This window comes from Seriola aureovittata, chromosome 16 (genome assembly GCF_021018895.1).
Source record: "Seriola aureovittata isolate HTS-2021-v1 ecotype China chromosome 16, ASM2101889v1, whole genome shotgun sequence".
Lineage (NCBI taxonomy): Eukaryota > Metazoa > Chordata > Actinopteri > Carangiformes > Carangidae > Seriola > Seriola aureovittata.
The window spans coordinates 6,920,396-6,938,949 of record NC_079379.1 but is presented as its reverse complement, the minus strand read 5'-3'; the positions used below and the strand labels follow the sequence as shown (position 1 = coordinate 6,938,949).

Below are 18,554 nucleotides of genomic sequence, written 5' to 3'. Positions count from 1 at the left end.
TCAGCTATAACTATTAAGATGTCAGCAGAAAGACAGCAGACATGTGTCACTTTAATGATGAAACACACTGAATATAAACTCATGTGATCAAGGTGTTTTTATTGACATGAAATATTGAACATGTCAGCATCACTAGAAGTAAATGGCACCATTGATAGCAATGATAGCCACGTTAATCAGAGACACAGAGAGAACTAAAGAGTGAGTGTAGAGTTACAGGATGTCTCTTTATGCTGATGATACCTGACTTTATATTTCTGCTTTTGAAACTCCAACAGAGATTCAGCAAATTTGTGTCTTTCAAACATCACAGAGCAATCAGTTTAAGAGCTCTGCTTCTGATTAGTGACAAAACTGTTTATTGACGAAAATATATGAAAAATGTAAAAACATACATGAAGAACCCTCAAACAATTAGTGACCAAGTTTAACCAGGGGGAGGAATCAATCACATTGTGTTTCATTACACTGACCAAATTTACTGATCAGTTGTTGATGTTAAAAAAAAGTAGAAAATGGAGTCAGAATTTATTTGATGAACAGATCTTTATTTTCTGTAAATAATGGAATTACAAACATTTGAGAAAACTAGCAAACATATCAGAGAGAAAGACAGAAAATGAGAAAGAGAGAGAGAGAGAGAAAGACAGTGTTACAGAGAGCAGAGAGAGAGAACAGGAGCAGAGTAAAACCAGTAGCAGAGTCCCAGTGAGTCAGGTCAGGACTGGGAACACTGGTCTCTCCTCAGTGTCTCTGAGAGCGGAGTCTGGGAGCCCTGGGTGGCCTCACAGGTCACAGAGCCCAGCTTGCTCCACTGGTCTGCAGGGAGCCTCAGGGTGCTTCTCCAGCTGCAGAGGCCGTCCTTCTCCAGCACCCCGGGGCTCCTGCTCTCCTCCCAGCTGCTGCTGCTGCTGCTGCCCTCCACCTTCCAGGCCAGACTCCAGTCTGAGGGGAAGCCCTTGTTGGCCAGGCACAGGACTGTGACCTTCTCCTGCTGCAGCTCCTCACTGGAGGGGGGCAGCACCGTCAGGGTGGGGGTCACTCGACCCACTGGAGGAGACAGAGAGACAATATGAAGGAAGTTCATGCAAGGAGAAAATAAACTAAAATAACTCCACCCTGTTGGTTGCAGCAGAGGAGACTGTTGCTTCTGTTCGTCGTCCTCAGATCGGATGAAACTGCTCTTCACTGTTTCACTTCCCACTTCCCTTAGCTCAGTAACCATGGTAACAGAAAGGCATCACTGATGAACCATGGCAACAGACACGTTTCAGTACTAAAGATAAAGAGGTCAAAGTTCCTCTCATGTGTTAATGTTTAATCTGAATTTTAAACTAAAACAATAAATTTACAAACATGTAAAATATCAGTTTCAAACATTTTACAGCGTCTGAAAGATTTCTTATCTAAAACAGAAAAGACTGACATGACGTCTGTTTACTTTGTTCATTCAAAATGAACTTTATTAACTAACAATTTACACATTAAAACTCATTAAATTAATCTGACTCATACAGAATGCTTGTTCAATATAACATTGATGTTTTTCCATACACTGTGTGAAGAACCTGAATCTTTGAGATAAAATAAAATAAAATAAAATTTACATAGAAATGAGCATTAGCACTTTCATCATCAATACTCTGATCAAGTGATTGATCCATTGAGAAACAGCATGATCAGAGTGATCCAAGTCCCTGTTGGAGTCAGTCAGAGCATTTCCATAGAGAGCCACTTTGCATCAGCAGCACCATGCTCCAGTGCTCTGGGAGAGTTTATAGTCCTGAGAGTTGAAGACTGGATGACTGACAGCTGTCCTTCATGACAACAGAAGACACAGAAATCCTCCTCATCAGAAACATGACTTTGGTCTCCGTCCTCATCTGGACTCTCCTCTGCTTCACTCAGGGTGAGGAACATCATTTTTCTGTCATGTGAAAATCATTTGGAGTGTAGCTGAGTTTCACCTCACCATCTCATGTCCAGTGTTTCTTCTCTCTCCTCAGGGTCTGTTGGACAAAATGTTGTTTTGACTCAGTCAGCTGCCAAATCAGTGCAGCTTGGTCAAACTGTCTCTGTTGACTGTAAGGCCAGTCCAGCAGTAGCTCATTACTCTGGTTCACAATACTACCTGTCCTGGTACCTTCAGAAACCTGGAGCAGCTCCCAAACTCCTGATTTATTTAGCGACGACCCATGAATCTGGAGTTCCTGGTCGTTTTAGTGGAAGTGGATCAAACACTGACTTCACTCTGACCATCAGTGGAGTCCAGGCTGAAGATGCAGGAGTTTACTACTGTCAGAGTTATCACTACATCAACAGTCAGAATGTGTTCACACAGTGAAAAAGCGTCGTACAAAAACCTCCCTCAGTCAGACTGAACAGAAACTGAACTGACTGCTGCAGCTGGAAGTTACTGCAGAGACTGATACAGTTCACTGAGGACACACACACACACACACACACACACACACACACACACACACACACACACACACACACACACACACACACACACTATGTCTGATTTTAACCCCTCATGCACCATCTACCAGCATCAAAGGTTTAGGACACACTGTACCTGTTACTTCCCGCTCTTTAGTGGCTCTACGAGGTGAACAACACTTCCCCAATGACCCAAATCAAGCACAGAAGACGCCTCTGAAACAACCAAGTCCATTGAGTTTATTAACATGAATATAATAACAACTAAGACTATCAATCAAGACTACAAAAGATACAAAATCTGAACACAACAGCAAAACAAACTCCCAGGCTGAGAAGCAGCAAGACCAACAGTCCCCATGCCTGAAGCCTCTCCCTTCTGATGCTGCACCGGAGCTGTTAAGCTCTTCATTCCCAGACCAGGTGAACCTCATGGAGGACTGATCAGGAAGCACCTGGGTGGAGCTACAGAGAAGACAGGAGAGGAAGAGAAACAAGCTGAACACCAGCAACACACACCACTGTAACACCCCCACCCTTCACACAATGAATATATAGACAATAGATAATAAATAGATTCATCAAACACAATTACTTAAACATTCAAGTTCAATGTGGCACCAACACACATCAACCTTCACTGTGCAACTCATCTCACTGCACACACACCAGCTCTCACACACCAACTCATTGTACAGCGATGCTGATTGTGCTCAAGTCTGTCACCTAACGTTACTCAGGGCGACCATCATCACACACTACACAAGTCTTCAAGCCTCAATCTGAAGCTAACAACACAGCTGCTCAAACAAGATCACACACACAAAAGGCCCCTGGATTTAAGAAGGAACAGCCGACACACAAGCAGCTACACAAGTGAGAGAAACTCCCATAGAGGCAAAATGGCAACAACCATGAGGTGAGCAAACACCGCAAACAAGTGACGACATCCCACACACAAAAAGTCACAACAAAACTGAGCAGCTGAAGTTAAACACACAAACACTGACACACAAGTGAACAACCCAGAAGTGGACTGCAACAACCACAACACAAAATGGTCACAATGCGGTCAACCACTACACACACGCTGCAAACTGACATGTGAACAGCAACTAACAAGTGACCAACAGATGTGGAGTGCAGTTACCACAACAAAGGTCACACAGAAGTTACTGAACCAGAAACCCCCTTGGGGCTCCTTGTTCAGGGTGAGACTCTCTTTTAACCTCAAATCCTGTTTCGTAGTACAGGCCTCAGGTAGGAAGAGGACAAAGTCCAGGTACATAGAACTTACAATTTCCACACTTTTACTCCCCTCAGGTCCAGTGGACCCAAACACCACGTATGTAATTTACATGTATAGGGGGGGTACAGAGTGCGGCCATTGAAAATGTTTTCTTTTATATGTTCCTCACAGAAAATGAGCCAAAGCTAATGAGTCTGACGTTGAAAAAATAATTAATGGCATCATTTTTTCTTTTAGTGAACATTGAAAACGGGTCCCACATAACCAAACACATATTTATTGACTTCATACATTATAATTAAACACATGTTAATTTCCTTCATGTACAATTACCTGATATTTCACTATAAATATTTTAGTCATGTTGTGTGTTTTGTTTTCAAAAGAACTGAAGCATTTTTTAATGATTGAAATCAAAAAGAATTCATGGAGAATTTAAGAAAGTAATCTTTGCTTTTCTCGTCTGTCACGACCCGGCTCTAAGGCCGTGACATACAAGGAGGGAAACGCAGACCAAGATAAACAATTAAGAGGAATTTATTTAACAAAAGACCAAAATCAACACCTAAACAACGCAAAATACGGTGGGATGTGAGCATCAGTAAATCTGTAGTGAATTTACGTGAGTGAGTGAGTGGAAGGCAATGTGTGTGTGCGAAAGTGTTGGATGTATAAATCAAAAGACAGCAACGCCAGGAAAAATGAATGGGGTGAGAGAGAGAGAGATCTGGAAGAATGAAGCCGAGGCTTTACAGTAGTGGCAACATCGGGCCCAGGTGTCTTCAACTACCGCTTAGCACATCCGCCCACAAATCACCTGCAGACAAATTAACAATCAAGATGAACACAACAACACAGCCTGACAGCTGACGACGGAACAGGGGTCCGTCACATATCTCATTAATTTTTCTTTGTGGTTGAGCTCTTCAGCAGATTTCAGAAGTAAATATGTCCAAAGTTAAAATGACAGATCACTCTCATTTTATTCCTCTACATGCTGATGACATGTTGCTTTTTCTTTCAGATCCAGAAAAGATTTTTTCTTGTTTTATTTGAAGGATTTTGCAGATTGTTTGGACACAGCTAAAAGAATAAGAATGTTAGAGTAGTTACCATGAACACACTTCAGTAATAAGAGATGACTGGGTGATTCTTCATTGAAGTGTTCCTACCATGGGTTTAGTTACAGTTTTGTATTATTGGAGATTATTTACAGTCATGAAGGAGTTCATATTGACTCTGATCACAAATTATGGACTAACACTACTTCAATCACTGCTTTATGCTAATCAACCTATAATGAGGAATTATGTCTGAGTTTATATACTGTATGAATATACAGTATATAGGGACATATATTTATCTAATCTTATACTTTATACTGCTTTCTATAAATTAATTAAAGAGAAAGACACTTTGAAACAAAAAATGAAAACAAGTGATTTGATGATCAGATTTTTATTATGTGGAAACACAGAAACAATATTGAAACACTGAGAGAAGCTGGTAAATATTGTTAGTGAAACATGTGAAATCAAAGAGAGAGAGACAGTGTTACAGAGAGCAGAGAGAGAGAGCAGGAGCAGAATAAAACCAGTAGCAGAGTCCCAGTGAGTCAGGTCAGGACTGGGAACACTGGTCTCTCCTCAGTGTCTCTGAGAGCGGAGTCTGGGAGCCCTGGGTGGCCTCACAGGTCACAGAGCCCAGCTTGCTCCACTGGTCTGCAGGGAGCCTCAGGGTGCTGCTCCAGCTGTAGAGGCCGTCCTTCTCCAGCACCCCGGGGCTCCTGCTCTCCTCCCAGCTGCTGCTGCTGCTGCTGCCCTCCACCTTCCAGGCCAGACTCCAGTCTGAGGGGAAGCCCTTGTTGGCCAGGCACAGGACTGTGACCTTCTCCTGCTGCAGCTCCTCACTGGAGGGGGGCAGCACCGTCAGGGTGGGGGTCACTCGACCCACTGGAGGAGGAGACAGAGAGACAATATGAAGAAAGTTCATACAAGGAGAAAATAAACTCCACCCTGTTGGTTGCAGCAGAGGAGACTGTTGCTTCTGTTGGTCGTCCTCAGATTGGATGAAACTGCTCTTCACTGTTTCACTTCCCTTTCTCATCTCAGTAACCATGGTAACAGACAGGCATCACTGCTGTACCATGGCAACAGACACGTTTCAGTACTTAAGATAAAGAGGTCAAAGTTCCTCTCATGTGCTACTGCAGAGACTGATTAAGTTCACACACACAGGACACACACACACACAGGACACACACACACACACGCACACACTTAGTATTGTTTCTGTAATATCTGAGTTTATCCCCTCATTTAACGTTCATAAGAAGCACATAAACACCTAATAACATATACCACACTATACACTCTACAATGATGTAGCAGTGAGGAGATTTGAGGACATGTTGTACGTAGTGTGTATGTGTTGTTTAACAACTATCACTCCTTTATGAATTATTCAAATCTGGTTCATAATCAGTTAATACAGTGACAGCTTTAATTATATATGATCCTTAGTCTCCAGCCATTTTAAATACATTTATGAACAGTTTTAAACTTGTTGCACATGTGTTTAATGTCAGTTAACAAATTATTTTTAACACTAATATTATCATAAGCCAATATATGAATATCTTGTAGTTGTCATTCAGTATTTTAAACCCCAACCCCAACATACCTGTTTTATGTATACTTCATAATACTGTAAATAACATGATTAGATTACCATAAACAGAAACCTGTGTAATTGGACCCTTGTTCCTGCTCTACACTTTGTTTCCCATTGCTGACCATGAATCTGCATCTTCCACAGACCTCTGTGTATTATGACTGAAATATTTTCTTGCACAAGTGTAATCACCATGTTAGTACATTTACTAACTTATTAACGTTGCATTAGCAGGATTTAACTCTCTGATGAGAGACTTTGATGACGCACTGCATAAATGTGTTGTATGTAAATGAGAAACTCATTGATAGGGACTAAATGATTTTACTGCATAAAAGATGTGTCAAATCAGAACTCTCTCTCAATTTACAATAAATATGCTCACTGACACATTTTAAAGATGAAATCATGTTCATTTTTAATTTTTAGTATTTAGCCAGGGGGCTCAGACTGAGAGCCACAGGGAAGGGAAGTCAGGGAGTGTTGAGTGGCGAAAAGAAACGAAAAGAAGAAAAATACAGTCTAATGACAAATTTATTCTATTTTTGTTGCTATAAACTCAAGGTAAACAAGCCGTCTTCAAATGAGTTTCTCAGTTATCCATGTACTGTAGGAGGGAGACCTTGGTAATGAACCCACTGGACCAAACTACTGGTTTGATCTATGTTAATGTGCTGCCATCTAGTGGTAAATTCAGTAAGTACAGTACGTTTAAATTCACTGAGAGATCTTGAGGTTTATGCAGAGAGGGATTAACCCATTAATGTTGGATTTTTTTAGTTTCTTTATTACTTTTACTTGATTTAGTAGAATTGTATATTATACCAGCACCGGGACAGCAATGGATATGTTATTTGGTTGCTTCAAAACCTGCCCATCTCCTGTAGGGATTTATGGAAAATAAGTACCCAAAATCACATACTGATGGCAATTGTTTTAACATAATGTTTCATTAGTTTCATTTCATTATTATTAGTAAACGCACATTTTTATAAGCATACATCATCATTAGATAAATAAATAAAAACACTATTATGGCTGTCTAAAATCTTTTAAGTATCCATAACTGGATGCCAGTACAGAGACAGAATGAATGGCAATATAATATTACTCACTTCAATTATATATATATATATATATATATATATGTGTGTGTATATACGTGTGTGTGTGTGTTGTGTGTGTGTGTGTGTGTGTGTGTGTGTGTGTGTGTGTGTAAAAATAATAAAAATAAATACGGGCGTTAAAGCGGTACCAGTACAACGGAAGGACCATTGATGAGCTTTATTTTGTAAACGCTCCCCGGAAGTGATTGTTCACATTAAAGTGGACTTGGCAGTGAGTGAACACAGCGGCTGGATCTAACGACGGACACGCCGTCATCAGAGAGCTGACCTCCCTCCTCCGCCGTGACTCTGTGAACCATGTCCAGACTCCAGAGTCTGAAGGTCTCCATCCACCAGCGGCTGGCCGCCGCTGTGGAGGAGATCTTCGGACTTTTAGACCAAACATTGACCGAGTATGAGGAGGAGATGAACCGCCACCAGAAGCTGCTGGATGCGGCTTTCAAACCTGAGATCACAGCGCAGAAAAAAGGTGCGTTTGCTCTACACTACTGGAAACGTGTTTGTTTGTTTGTTTGTTTGTTTTAGTGAAAGGATAATTCCCGCTTTATTCCAGCCTGGTGTATTTTGCCACAAACGTGGCTGCTGTCGCTCTCTGGGTTGTTGTCGCCACCTCCGTTGTTGAGATTCAAGGAGACGATGAGTTTTCCAAATCACCGTGACTTTTACATGAATCGTTTCACACTCTTGTCTCTTGAGTCTGACTGGAGGTAAACACGGATCATAGCCGACTCTAACAGACAGTATGCTGATCTACATCCGGGGCAACTGGCCGGCAGACCTAACCCTGCACCCTGCACCCTGCACCCTGCACCCTGCACCCTGCACCCTGCACCCTGCACCCTGCACCCTGCACCCTGCACCCTGCACCCTGCACGGGAAATACAGCAAGTTGAAATAAACCGGAATAATTTTATAATGTTGCAGTGGTCATGTCAGTAAGAAGTGAGCATGTGTGTAGTGTACCACCAAACCTGATGGGTTAACTAAAGGCAGATTCTATTAACAGCCAGGTGGTGTTAGACAACAACAAAAAGAAAATGCTGCACCCAGGTGTAAGGAGCCACATTGGCTGTTTACACCTGGGTGCAAATTGCACCGCAGAGACCAGCACCCAGGTGTTTTAGGCTGTCCGCCTCAAAGTGGGAGAAGCTCTGGCAGAAGGGCTCTCTAAAGAAGAAGTCAAGGCAGTTTTATGTATAAAGAGCTGAATCACACAGCGCAGGTGTAGACTCTGCTCTTTATAATATTATTTACAGACACACAACATTCCCAGCACTTAGTGACAGTGGCAAGAAACAACTCCTTGTACAGAGCAAGGCTCATGGAGGGCGGCCATCTGCCTTGACCGGCTTGGTTGAGGGAGAAAGAGGGAGAAAGCAGCATAATAATCCAAATAATCATTAACCCAAACCATGATCTTTCCCTAAACTTAACCAGGTAGTTTTGGTGCCTAAACCGAATCAAACTGGAACTGAAAACTGAGCCTACTAACAAATGATAAAAATAAATATTTGAACATAACAAGTGAGAATCTAGAAATAAGTATGTATAAACTTAACAACTAAACAAATCAATCAATCAATCAATCAATCAATCAATCGTGTACAGTGTCCAGGAATTAGTCAGGTTCACCTAGCTAAAAGTAATGGTGGAAACAGTTTTAGAGCGGTGATGATTCATCTCTGAGATCATGTTGGAGGCTGTAGTTGTGTGGCTGTATTGTTTTGTGTTTTATGCTGACAGGTGTTTCTATTGTTTTGTTTACTCTATTTATATCAGTGAGGACAGATAAATAACAGAAACACCTTCAGATGAGAGAAGAGAGACCTTCTCATTGTCCCTCATACTTCAAAGTAAATGAAAGACTGGAAACAATTATTGTGGGAAATAAAATGAAAGACCTGTCGCTCCTCCCTCCCTCCAGTATAATGGCAACTGTATGAAATGAAAACATGAAAACATAAATATAAGAGAAGAAGTCATGTTTTTTTTTTTTTTTTATCATTAACAGGCGATTAAAAGGTCAAGATTATTGATAGAGAACCTCCAAGAACGTGCTCCATAACGGCAAATATTAAGAGATATGTAGGTTTCAAATCTTTTTCTTGAATTAATGAAATATCCTCAAGTTCATCACTGTTCTCAGTAACATATATTATAATATTTAATGTTGGGTCAACATAAATTCTGTGTTGGTCTGTATCTCAGGATTTCATGCAGAGGTCCAGCAGCTGTTGGTGAGTCAAGCAGATGTTTCCTCTGAGCAGCAGCAGCAGGAGTGGAGCTCCAGTCTGGACCAGGAGGACCAGGACGACCCAGAGCCCCCACACATCAAAGAGGAACAGGAGGAACTCTGGACCAGTCAGGAGGGAGAGCAGCTTCAAGGACTGGAGGAGGCTGATATCACCAAGTTCACATTCGCTCCTGACCCTGTAAAGAGTGAAGATGATGATGATGATGATGAAAAGAAAGCTCAGTCTTCGCAGCTTCATCAAAGCCAGCCTGAGAGGAACAGAGACGGGGAGCGTTTGAGACCGGAAATTCAAGGAGATGTCTGTAGGGGATCAGAACCAGCAGGAAACTCGGTTCCGGATAGACTTTTACGAAAAGATAATTATGTCAAGACCTCTCAAGACATAGAAGAAAGGAATTATTATTGGATGGAGACCAGAGACCCTCAGGCACATTTCAGTACTCTACACTGTAACGTAGTCCCTGCAGATGATAGGGAGTGTAACACCGGAGCGAAATCGTACAGCTGCTCCGAGTGCGGTAAAAGATTCGGCCACAAGGGGACTCTGCAGAGACACGTCCGATGCCACACAGGAGAGAAACCGTTCGGTTGCACGACCTGCGGGAAAAGATTCACGCAGAGCGGACCTTTGGTGCACCACTTGCGGCTTCACACAGGAGAGAAACCGTTCACCTGCTCGGTCTGCGGCAAGAGGTTCACGCAGAAGGGAAACCTGACGTGCCACATGACGGTGCACACCGGGGAGAAACCATTCAGCTGCAGCGTTTGCGAGAAGCGATTCACCAGACAGTCGCGTGTCAAAAAGCACAAGTGTGTCGTCGAGAGCGGCAGCAGTCTGTAGCAAAGGCGACACCTGTCCATGGGAAAAGATTTAATGCTGCTCATTTGGCAGACACCATTATTTCATTTTTTTTTTTCAATCTTTTTAAATGTGTTGCCGACAGCAAAGACAATAAAGTAGACGCAACATAATAGTTCCAGACTAAGAAGGAAACCCAAGATCTCAATGAAGACTGGCAGGTGTCAGGGGTAGTAACATTTGTCAAAATTCATGTGTACAAATTAGTAATTTATATGTTCAGATAAAATATTTGTCCACAGGAATTTATGACTCACACTGCCTCTCACTCATTTGTTTACCTATGATTACTGATTTTACGTACATGAAATGGCTTATGGATAAGTCTGATGGTCTGTATTTTTCTTCCTGTCAACAAATCCCACGTGCAAACCAAGACCAACACTTTATCAGTCTGTGTTAAAATCTTTCTGACTTCCCTACCCTGTCTGTCTCTCAGTTCCAAGCCCATCGGTTCCTACTGAAGACGTAAATCTCTAAAGAAAAAGGCTCCAATTTCCTAAAAACAGCTCCTCACTGTAGTTTTGACCACACAGGATGATACAGAGCATTTGTTGGGGACTATTTTCAGTGGTGAATTAATCCACATTTCGTTGTTCATTGTTGGTTGTGATCTGCACATGGGTTTCATTGAAAGAAGAGAGGTGTCGGATTCCACGAGCCTTATCCTGTAATTAGCTTGTTTGAATTGATAGTGTTAACTTATCACAGAAGTAAGTTAAAAGTGGCTGCAGCTACTGCGGTCAGTTATGACATTCATTCTATTCGTCCTTGACCCATAGCACACTTCGACTGAAAGATGTCAGGTCATGGGCGATGTGTTTTGTGTGTCTCTCAAATTCATCTGATGGCATGCAGTTTTGTTTGTAGAAAAATAAAATAGTCCAGGTGAAAAGTAAATGAAATACAAATGGGGTTTTGATTTTGGACTAAAATGTGTGGATATACTAAGGAGTTGTCTGTGGCATCACTTAATCTCTTCCTCATACTTGGTTATTGTTTTATCGAAAAGTCCGAAGATCTGGTGGATGGAGACCTTCAGACTCTGGAGCCTGGACATGGTTCACACAGTCAAGATCCATGGCGGAAGAGTGAGGTAACCCACATACTGGTGATGTTTAATGGTACCATTTTAAGCTGAGGTATTCACTAACACCTGAACAATCACTTCCGGGAGCGGCTTTCAGAATAAAAGCTTCTTTTTGACACTGCCTATAATTACACTCATTAGTTTTTTTTTTTAATTCTAATTAATAATTAATTTTCAATATTACCGTGACAAAATTAAAACATTTTCTCGTCAGTCTCATAATAATTGATATTTGCGCATGCTGGAGTTTTAATTTGAAGGGCCACGGAAGCACTTTACCTTGCAGTGTCGAATTATTCACAATTTAAACAAGATGTCGCGCTGAAAAAGCTTAGTGTTACGAGGGACGTTCCTCCTGTTAAAACCGTGAACTGACTCCCAGCTGGATTGAACGATGAGCTGAGGAGTCTGATGCTGTTTGACCTCTCCTCAGTGTTTCATCTCTGAGACGCCTCCTGATTAGCTTAGCTTGTTAGTTAGCATAGCTTGCTAGCTTGAGATAAACGGAGGCGGGGGGCGTAACTTAGCAACGTAGCTGCTTGTCAGACAGACTGAGATCAAACTGGTGTTGGTGTGAATGTGTGAACAATGTCTAAGGTCCAAATGCTAAGAGCATTAGTCAACCAGAGACTGACCGCGGCTGCTGAGGAGATCTTCGGGCTGTTTGAGAGGACGATAGCCGAGTACGAGGAGGAGATCGGCCGCCAGCGCAGGCTGCTGCAGGAGGCTGTGAAGACCCACAACAACACGGGAGGTAAGTCACAGAGTTGTATTATACTTATCCACCTGTTTTAACTACAGTACCAAGGTAAAAAAAAAAAAAACGAAATATTTTTTATGTCATTATGGCATTTTATTGTTGTTACTACTAGACAATATTACATATATTACATATTTTTCTTATCATTGTACAACACTTTATGTTGTTTTTATCACAGAGCTCACTCCTCATTTAAAACATTAAAACAATCTTTTCTATGGTGGCCCTGAGAGCTCAACACACTTAAGAAAAGACATGCAGATAGACAAAACACAGACAAATTCAGAAAACATATACATCAATTTGACAACACATGTGCTGCAAATACTCAGAACACCAAAATACACAAGCGTGCTGAAAATACAACAAATACCAAATACAGAAACAAACTGTAAGTACCACAGACGATCATGGGAGTGTTTCCTGGGGGCACTAAAAAGTGATGAACCTTGCATGGCTGTATTATGATATGTCCATGCGCTCTTGTTGTTTAATGCTTTTAACTTCAACAGTCACAAAGCATTGAACAACAAGTGCGGTCAGGTTAATCACTTTTCCCCTGGAAACATTTGTGTCGTCATTTGTGTTACTTGCAGCAAGTTTGTGTATTTGGTTGTGTTGTGAATATTCCCAGCGCATGTGTTGTCAAGTTGATGAAGATGAATCTGCTTGTATTTTGTCTATTTGCATGTGTTTTCTTAAGTTGCAGTGCATTGAGCTTCAGGGACACTGTACTTTTCCCATTATAATAATGGTAACAAACTATCGTATGGTTTTGAAACTAGCAACAGGTTGACACTACTTTAGAGTAATCATATAACATAACTGAGACATATGTGACAGGGTGTTTCTATGTATAAAATACTTCGATCCACTTCCAATTCACAAGCAGGTTTTAGAGGCATTCTTTCTTAAGTATAAAAAATCCAAAATAATATCAATGTTAACATAATATCTTTGTGTTTTTCCAGTGTTCCCTACAAATGTGAAGAAGGTCACAGTGATTAAAGAGGTTACCCCTGGGCAGGATCAGTGGAGCACCAGTCTGGACCAGGAGGACCCAGATCCATCACTCATTAAAGAGGAAGAGGACCAACTCAGGACCAATCAGGTGGAAAAGCAGCTTCAAGGACTGGAGGAGGCTAACACCAAGTTCCCGCTCTCTTCTTCTTCTTCACTCCCTGTGAACAGTGAAAATGACGATGATGAAGGGAAAGCTCAGTCCTCACGGTTTGATCAAAGCCAAACTGAGGAGAACAGAGAGGTAGAGCACTTGCAAACAGAAGCTGGTGGGGGATCAGAGCCAGATAGACATTTACAACCAGATAATGAGACTCCAATTTTCTCAGAGACTGAAGACAGTATCAAACCTCAGCTTAAAGGTTTAAATGCTCTGAAGAACAGTGCAAGCCATGTGGGATATAATGCAGTTAACAAATCTGTTGACTGCTCTGAATGTGGTGAACGATTAAACGGTAAAGACCATCTACAGATCCACATGAAATGTCATACGGGAGAAAAAACATTTGCGTGCCCCTTCTGTGGTAAAAAATTTACCAAAAAATCAAATCTTACCACACACTTAAGAGTTCATACGGGAGAGAAGCCGTTCACCTGTTCGGTCTGCAACACCAGTTTTAGTCTGCGTTGCACGTTGGTGAATCACATGAGAGTCCACACCGGGGAGAAACCATTTAGCTGCTCAGTTTGTAGTAAAAGATTCTCAAAAAAGGCTAATTTGACCACACACATGGCGCTCCACACCGAGGAGAAACCATTCAAATGCAGCTCTTGTGACAAAAGGTTCACTTGGCATTCCCAAGTCAGAAACCATAAGTGTGCTGTTGACGGCAGCAGGTGAAGGTGGTGAGCGGCTGGAGAGTCACATCATTAGCCCCTGTTACACGACCCGGTAACGGCAGGAATGCTGCTCCGTTATTCTGCCTCGCCGCTCTGTATCAAAGAGTATGAGCACAGAATTTGGGGGGGGGGGGGGGCGCCTTTTATACTGTCAGTGGAGGTAGAGCCGGATTGATGCTGTGTTACACGTCACGCCTCTGATTCCTGAACAATGTCATATGATCTAAAATCACACACTTGTGCGGCTTTGTTTGGTGCAGTGTAAACAAGCAAAGGCGACATGGTAACAACGAGGGGTGTTCTTAACAGCAATATAGCGTGATCTCTGTATAAAAGAGGATGATGACAGAGCGCCCCCAGGCCTACAAACAAAGAGTGGCCTGAGGTAACAGAAGGACACGTTTCAATGGATGTTTTTTTTTTTAATTATTATTGTTATTAGGCGTTGGACTGAAAGTCACCAGCTGCTTGGTAATGTAATAGTCCACATTTTCCTGCACCTTTTACACACTGTACAGATCAATCGACCGGCCAGGACATGGAGCTCAAACTGAACATCAGATGTCAAATGATAATTCCAATAAAGTTTATTGAAACAAGATAGCTGTTTCCTCAGTGATGACAAAAAGCGTTACTTTGTCCAGTTCTACTATAAACAGAGAGTAAGAAGACAAGAAAGATCATATAGAAGATAAATGACCAAATCTGGCCCGTTGCTGGGCCACATGCTTGTTTTCTTTTGGCTCAGTCTGCACTTGGTTCCATGGCCCAAATCTCGCCCATGTACAGCGTGATTGTCAGATGCTACTTCCACATCTGGACCAATTCTGGCGCACACACACAGAAAATCTTCCGGATGTCAGTCAATACCGGAGAACAACAGCCGGAGTCTGCCCATATGCGGAAGTATATGGGCCAGACGCGGGCCGAGGAACCAGGCGTATGTTGGCCTAGAAGTTTCATTTTTCTTCCTTTCTAACCTTCAGCTGCTTTCCCTCCACTCCCACATTTAACCACGCACTCATTCAAAAGACTAAAACACCCCTCACTTTACTGTTTGTCTTACATGTGTAAATGTACTGTAAAAAGCCTTAATACTGTTGCACACCCACGGTACACTCAATGATGGAAGAGTCATGCATTCAAATTTTACTTGTGTTAAAGTACACAAGTATTAGCATAAAATAACAGTTAAAGCTAAAGCAGTACATTCATATAACATTCATGGCTCTACTTTGCAGATTAAACGTTTATATTAAAGTAAACACTCAGTTGTCAGTTTATGAGAAACACCCAGCAGAAACTAAATCCTCCTTCATGAAGGCTCTCGTGTTCAGTTCGTGTTGAAATAGTTTTAGGGAAGTGTTGGTTCGACTGTGATCACTCTGGAGGATGTACTCTGTAGACAGAGAGAGAGAGAGATATCTTACATACATGATGGCCCTCTGACAGCATCACTTTCTACTCTATCTCACACGCTATCTGTCGCAGGTCGGAAACCACATCTCCACTTTCCGCTTATTTGACTCTGTAAGGCATCCTGGGGAGGTTTGTATGAGTGGGTCCCTCTTCTGTTTCTATTTTAAAAATGTGCACGGTGACACACATTTACCACAATACACTTTCCTACCACTGGTGCCATGCCCTTCCGCCTATTGACAGTTGGTGGTGGCAACATAAAAGGAAGCTTAGCAATGCGTTTGCAGAGGCCGTGAAGAAGAAGGCTGCTAAGAAGCAACGGTGAATGTAAACAATCCTACGGTGGGAGCTCAACGCACTGCAACTTAAGGACACCAACAACATCAGAAAACATCTTCATCAATTTGACAACAAGTGCTGTAAATATTCACATCAAAACCAAAAACACAAACGCACTGCAAATACTCACAACACAGTGTGTCCCAGTGCGTTCATCACTTTTTAAATTTTGCATATAGTGTAATATGGTGAGTTTTTTATTATAGTTTTATGACACAATCGGCAGACAAGAATAGATGCTGCCAGGCTGCAGAGAGTGAGTTGTGAGCTTGATGTCTTAGAAACGTATTTTCATCCAGGTATTCTTCTTACTCATTACAGAATCTACATAATAATTGTTCAATGTCCAACATGTGAAGTTGGTTTTTTAGTAGCAGTAATTTCTGGAGAAACAAGAAAAGAACAAGAAAACAAAAGTCCAAATAAGAAAATAAAAGTCTTTAAAAAAAGCAACACAAAGAAAATGTGTCGCGATAATGGTTTTTTTTTTTTCTGCTTTCCTGTTGTGTTTATCAGATTTATGTAGACGCTGCCTTCCTGTCTGTCTGGTATCAGTATTATTATTCACTTCCACAGACCCTTAGGGACCGACAGCACATGACATTATCTGATTTTAGGTGGGGTTTTAGGTGTTTCATGTTAGTTTCCTCTCTGCTGACAAATGAAGTGACACTTTAACACTCTTTAACACTTCAACACATGTGGCAGCAGGGTATGCAGTGGCGGTACAATCTGAGATTTAATTTTGATTCTCTGTGGTCACTATTTTCAGGCACTGAATATTATGCATGCTTTACTATGTAATTTGTCTTTGCATTATCCCTCAATATCGTCCTAATGTGAACTGAGGTTTATTTTGTTTGCTGTTACAGTGCAGCCTGCCACTGTCTACTGCTTTGTTACTGCTTTGCTGTAGAAAAGATTTTGCTTTTGTCTCCCCCTGCTGTCCTGGACAGGAACAACACCCCTCTTTTCTGACACTAGTGTCTGAACATGAACAAAATTTAAACAAGCAAAGTTTTCTTTAAGGTGTTTCTCAGGTTTAATCTTTTTGTGATTAATTTTAGTTGTTTTTTTCTATTTTATTTTATTGATTTGCACAGTTAACAAGTATCAAATACACTGGTTAAAAATGATTACAGGAAATAAAAAGAAAAAAATGTAAAATAATTCAGAAAACACATTTGAAAGAAAATAGATGATAAATAGATGCACGATATATATATATATATATATATATATATATATGTAAATCGTTCACAACAAGCTCTCTCTCTCACCCTCTCCCCACCTTTGTTCCCCACTCTTCCCATGTGTCTCTCTCCCAGTTTACTTTGCATCTCTTGTTGTGTGTGTGGTTCTGATCGTCCTGCAGTCGGCTTGTTTTCTGCTGCTCCTCTTCACAAGGATGAAGAACAGGAAGTTTGGTTCGAACTCCCGGGTGAACTCAGACGGCAGAAACATGGAGGTAACTCTCTCTTGCATGTCATCCTCACTGCCACTAGATGATGACCAGACCACCATCATCTCAGACCAAAACAAATGCTTTGTCGACCACAAACCCTCAAGTTTTATAAAGAGGAGAAGAAAAGCCAGTTCTGAGTCGAGCTGGAGTCCTTTAGCAGCTCGTAGGGTTCTCCATCTTGGTAAAGTCAGACCGGTATTGGCTCCACTGGCAGACTGGGAAAGAAATTCCACCTTGGACTTATCCACAGAACCTTTAAGATTGTCCAGCGGCAGACTGGACAGAATTCAGATTTAAGTGTGGGGCGCTTTCTCCCAGAAAACCACAAATTGATATTTTATATATTTCTATTTGCTTATGAATTAAACCAATTAAACCACTAGTCCTTTAATCTTGCAAACAGTAGTTTGACTAGATAACCTTCAATTAATGTCTTCTTACTAGCTTTCCTAGGTTGTCTCAACCACATCTCTGGTTATTCATAAGAGGATAGAGTTTGCTCAGTTGTCATGGAGATAGACATTAGTCACGTGACAACAGTGAATCTTTGAACAGGGGGTTATTTGAGTTATCTCTGTGAAATGTGGTAAGCAGATTTCAGGTTTTCATTTATCTGTTATTGTCAAATTTATGGATACATGGTGTGAATGTAAAATGTTGATATATGAATATAGAATTAGAATTATTTGATTGACAGTATTACATATAAATGCCACAGAGATCCTATTCATTCACTGAGGCCCCTATTTACAGGTCCTGTCTGAATTCTTCCCATATGAAGAGTTTTATTGTTTAATGTTCTACAAACGCTTGAATTCAAACTCACAAAATTAGCTAGATGACTTCCCCAGATGTCCACGAGGTGGCAGCAGCGTCTGACTGAACTACAGCTACAAACCAGAGGATTCTGGGTTCAAAAAACATTTCCACAAAAAAAAACTTTTATGCTCTTTATAAGAGGGCAGGGGGTCTGTTCCCATGCAAGGGCCCATTGTCTCATTATCCGTCCATGTG

At 41.4% G+C, this 18,554-nt stretch overlaps 2 protein-coding genes and 1 gene segment (V, D, J or C); 2 read left to right on the top strand and 1 right to left on the bottom strand.

The window, feature by feature from the left end:
- Positions 1 to 5,142: 5,142 nt before the first annotated feature.
- LOC130183930 (Ig kappa-b4 chain C region-like) lies at positions 5,143 to 7,793 on the bottom strand. The segment is given in 2 exon segments: positions 5,143 to 5,646; positions 7,763 to 7,793. Coding segments are annotated over 2 exon segments (363 nt in total).
- LOC130183693 (zinc finger protein 287-like) lies at positions 7,702 to 10,852 on the top strand. Of its 2 annotated transcripts, XR_008829876.1 has the most exons (3): positions 7,824 to 7,963; positions 9,506 to 9,579; positions 9,703 to 9,842. XR_008829876.1 is itself a non-coding variant. In XM_056399333.1 (2 exons), the coding sequence occupies exons 1-2, from the start codon at positions 7,792 to 7,794 to the stop codon at positions 10,587 to 10,589; spliced, it is 1,059 nt and encodes a 352-aa protein (XP_056255308.1). In that variant the 5' UTR covers positions 7,702 to 7,791; the 3' UTR covers positions 10,590 to 10,852. The 2 variants fall into 2 exon arrangements, 1 of the variants encoding a protein (XP_056255308.1); XM_056399333.1 differs by lacking the exon at positions 9,506 to 9,579 and having other exon boundaries at positions 7,702 to 7,963; positions 9,703 to 10,852.
- Positions 10,853 to 11,963: 1,111 nt separating this feature from the next.
- LOC130183694 (zinc finger protein 568-like) lies at positions 11,964 to 17,314 on the top strand. Its single transcript, XM_056399334.1, has 2 exons — positions 11,964 to 12,451; positions 13,429 to 17,314. The coding sequence occupies exons 1-2, from the start codon at positions 12,286 to 12,288 to the stop codon at positions 14,316 to 14,318; spliced, it is 1,056 nt and encodes a 351-aa protein (XP_056255309.1). The 5' UTR covers positions 11,964 to 12,285; the 3' UTR covers positions 14,319 to 17,314.
- The last annotated feature ends 1,240 nt before the right edge of the window (positions 17,315 to 18,554 follow it).

Coding starts and splice junctions, on each gene's coding strand:
- LOC130183694 (XM_056399334.1), top strand. CDS start 12,286: ATGTCTAAGGTCCAAATGCTAAGAGCATTAGTCAACCAGAGACTGACC. Junction 12,452..13,428: donor GACCCACAACAACACGGGAG/GTAAGTCACAGA, acceptor GTGTTTTTCCAG/TGTTCCCTACAAATGTGAAG.
- LOC130183693 (XM_056399333.1), top strand. CDS start 7,792: ATGTCCAGACTCCAGAGTCTGAAGGTCTCCATCCACCAGCGGCTGGCC. Junction 7,964..9,702: donor GATCACAGCGCAGAAAAAAG/GTGCGTTTGCTC, acceptor TCTGTATCTCAG/GATTTCATGCAGAGGTCCAG.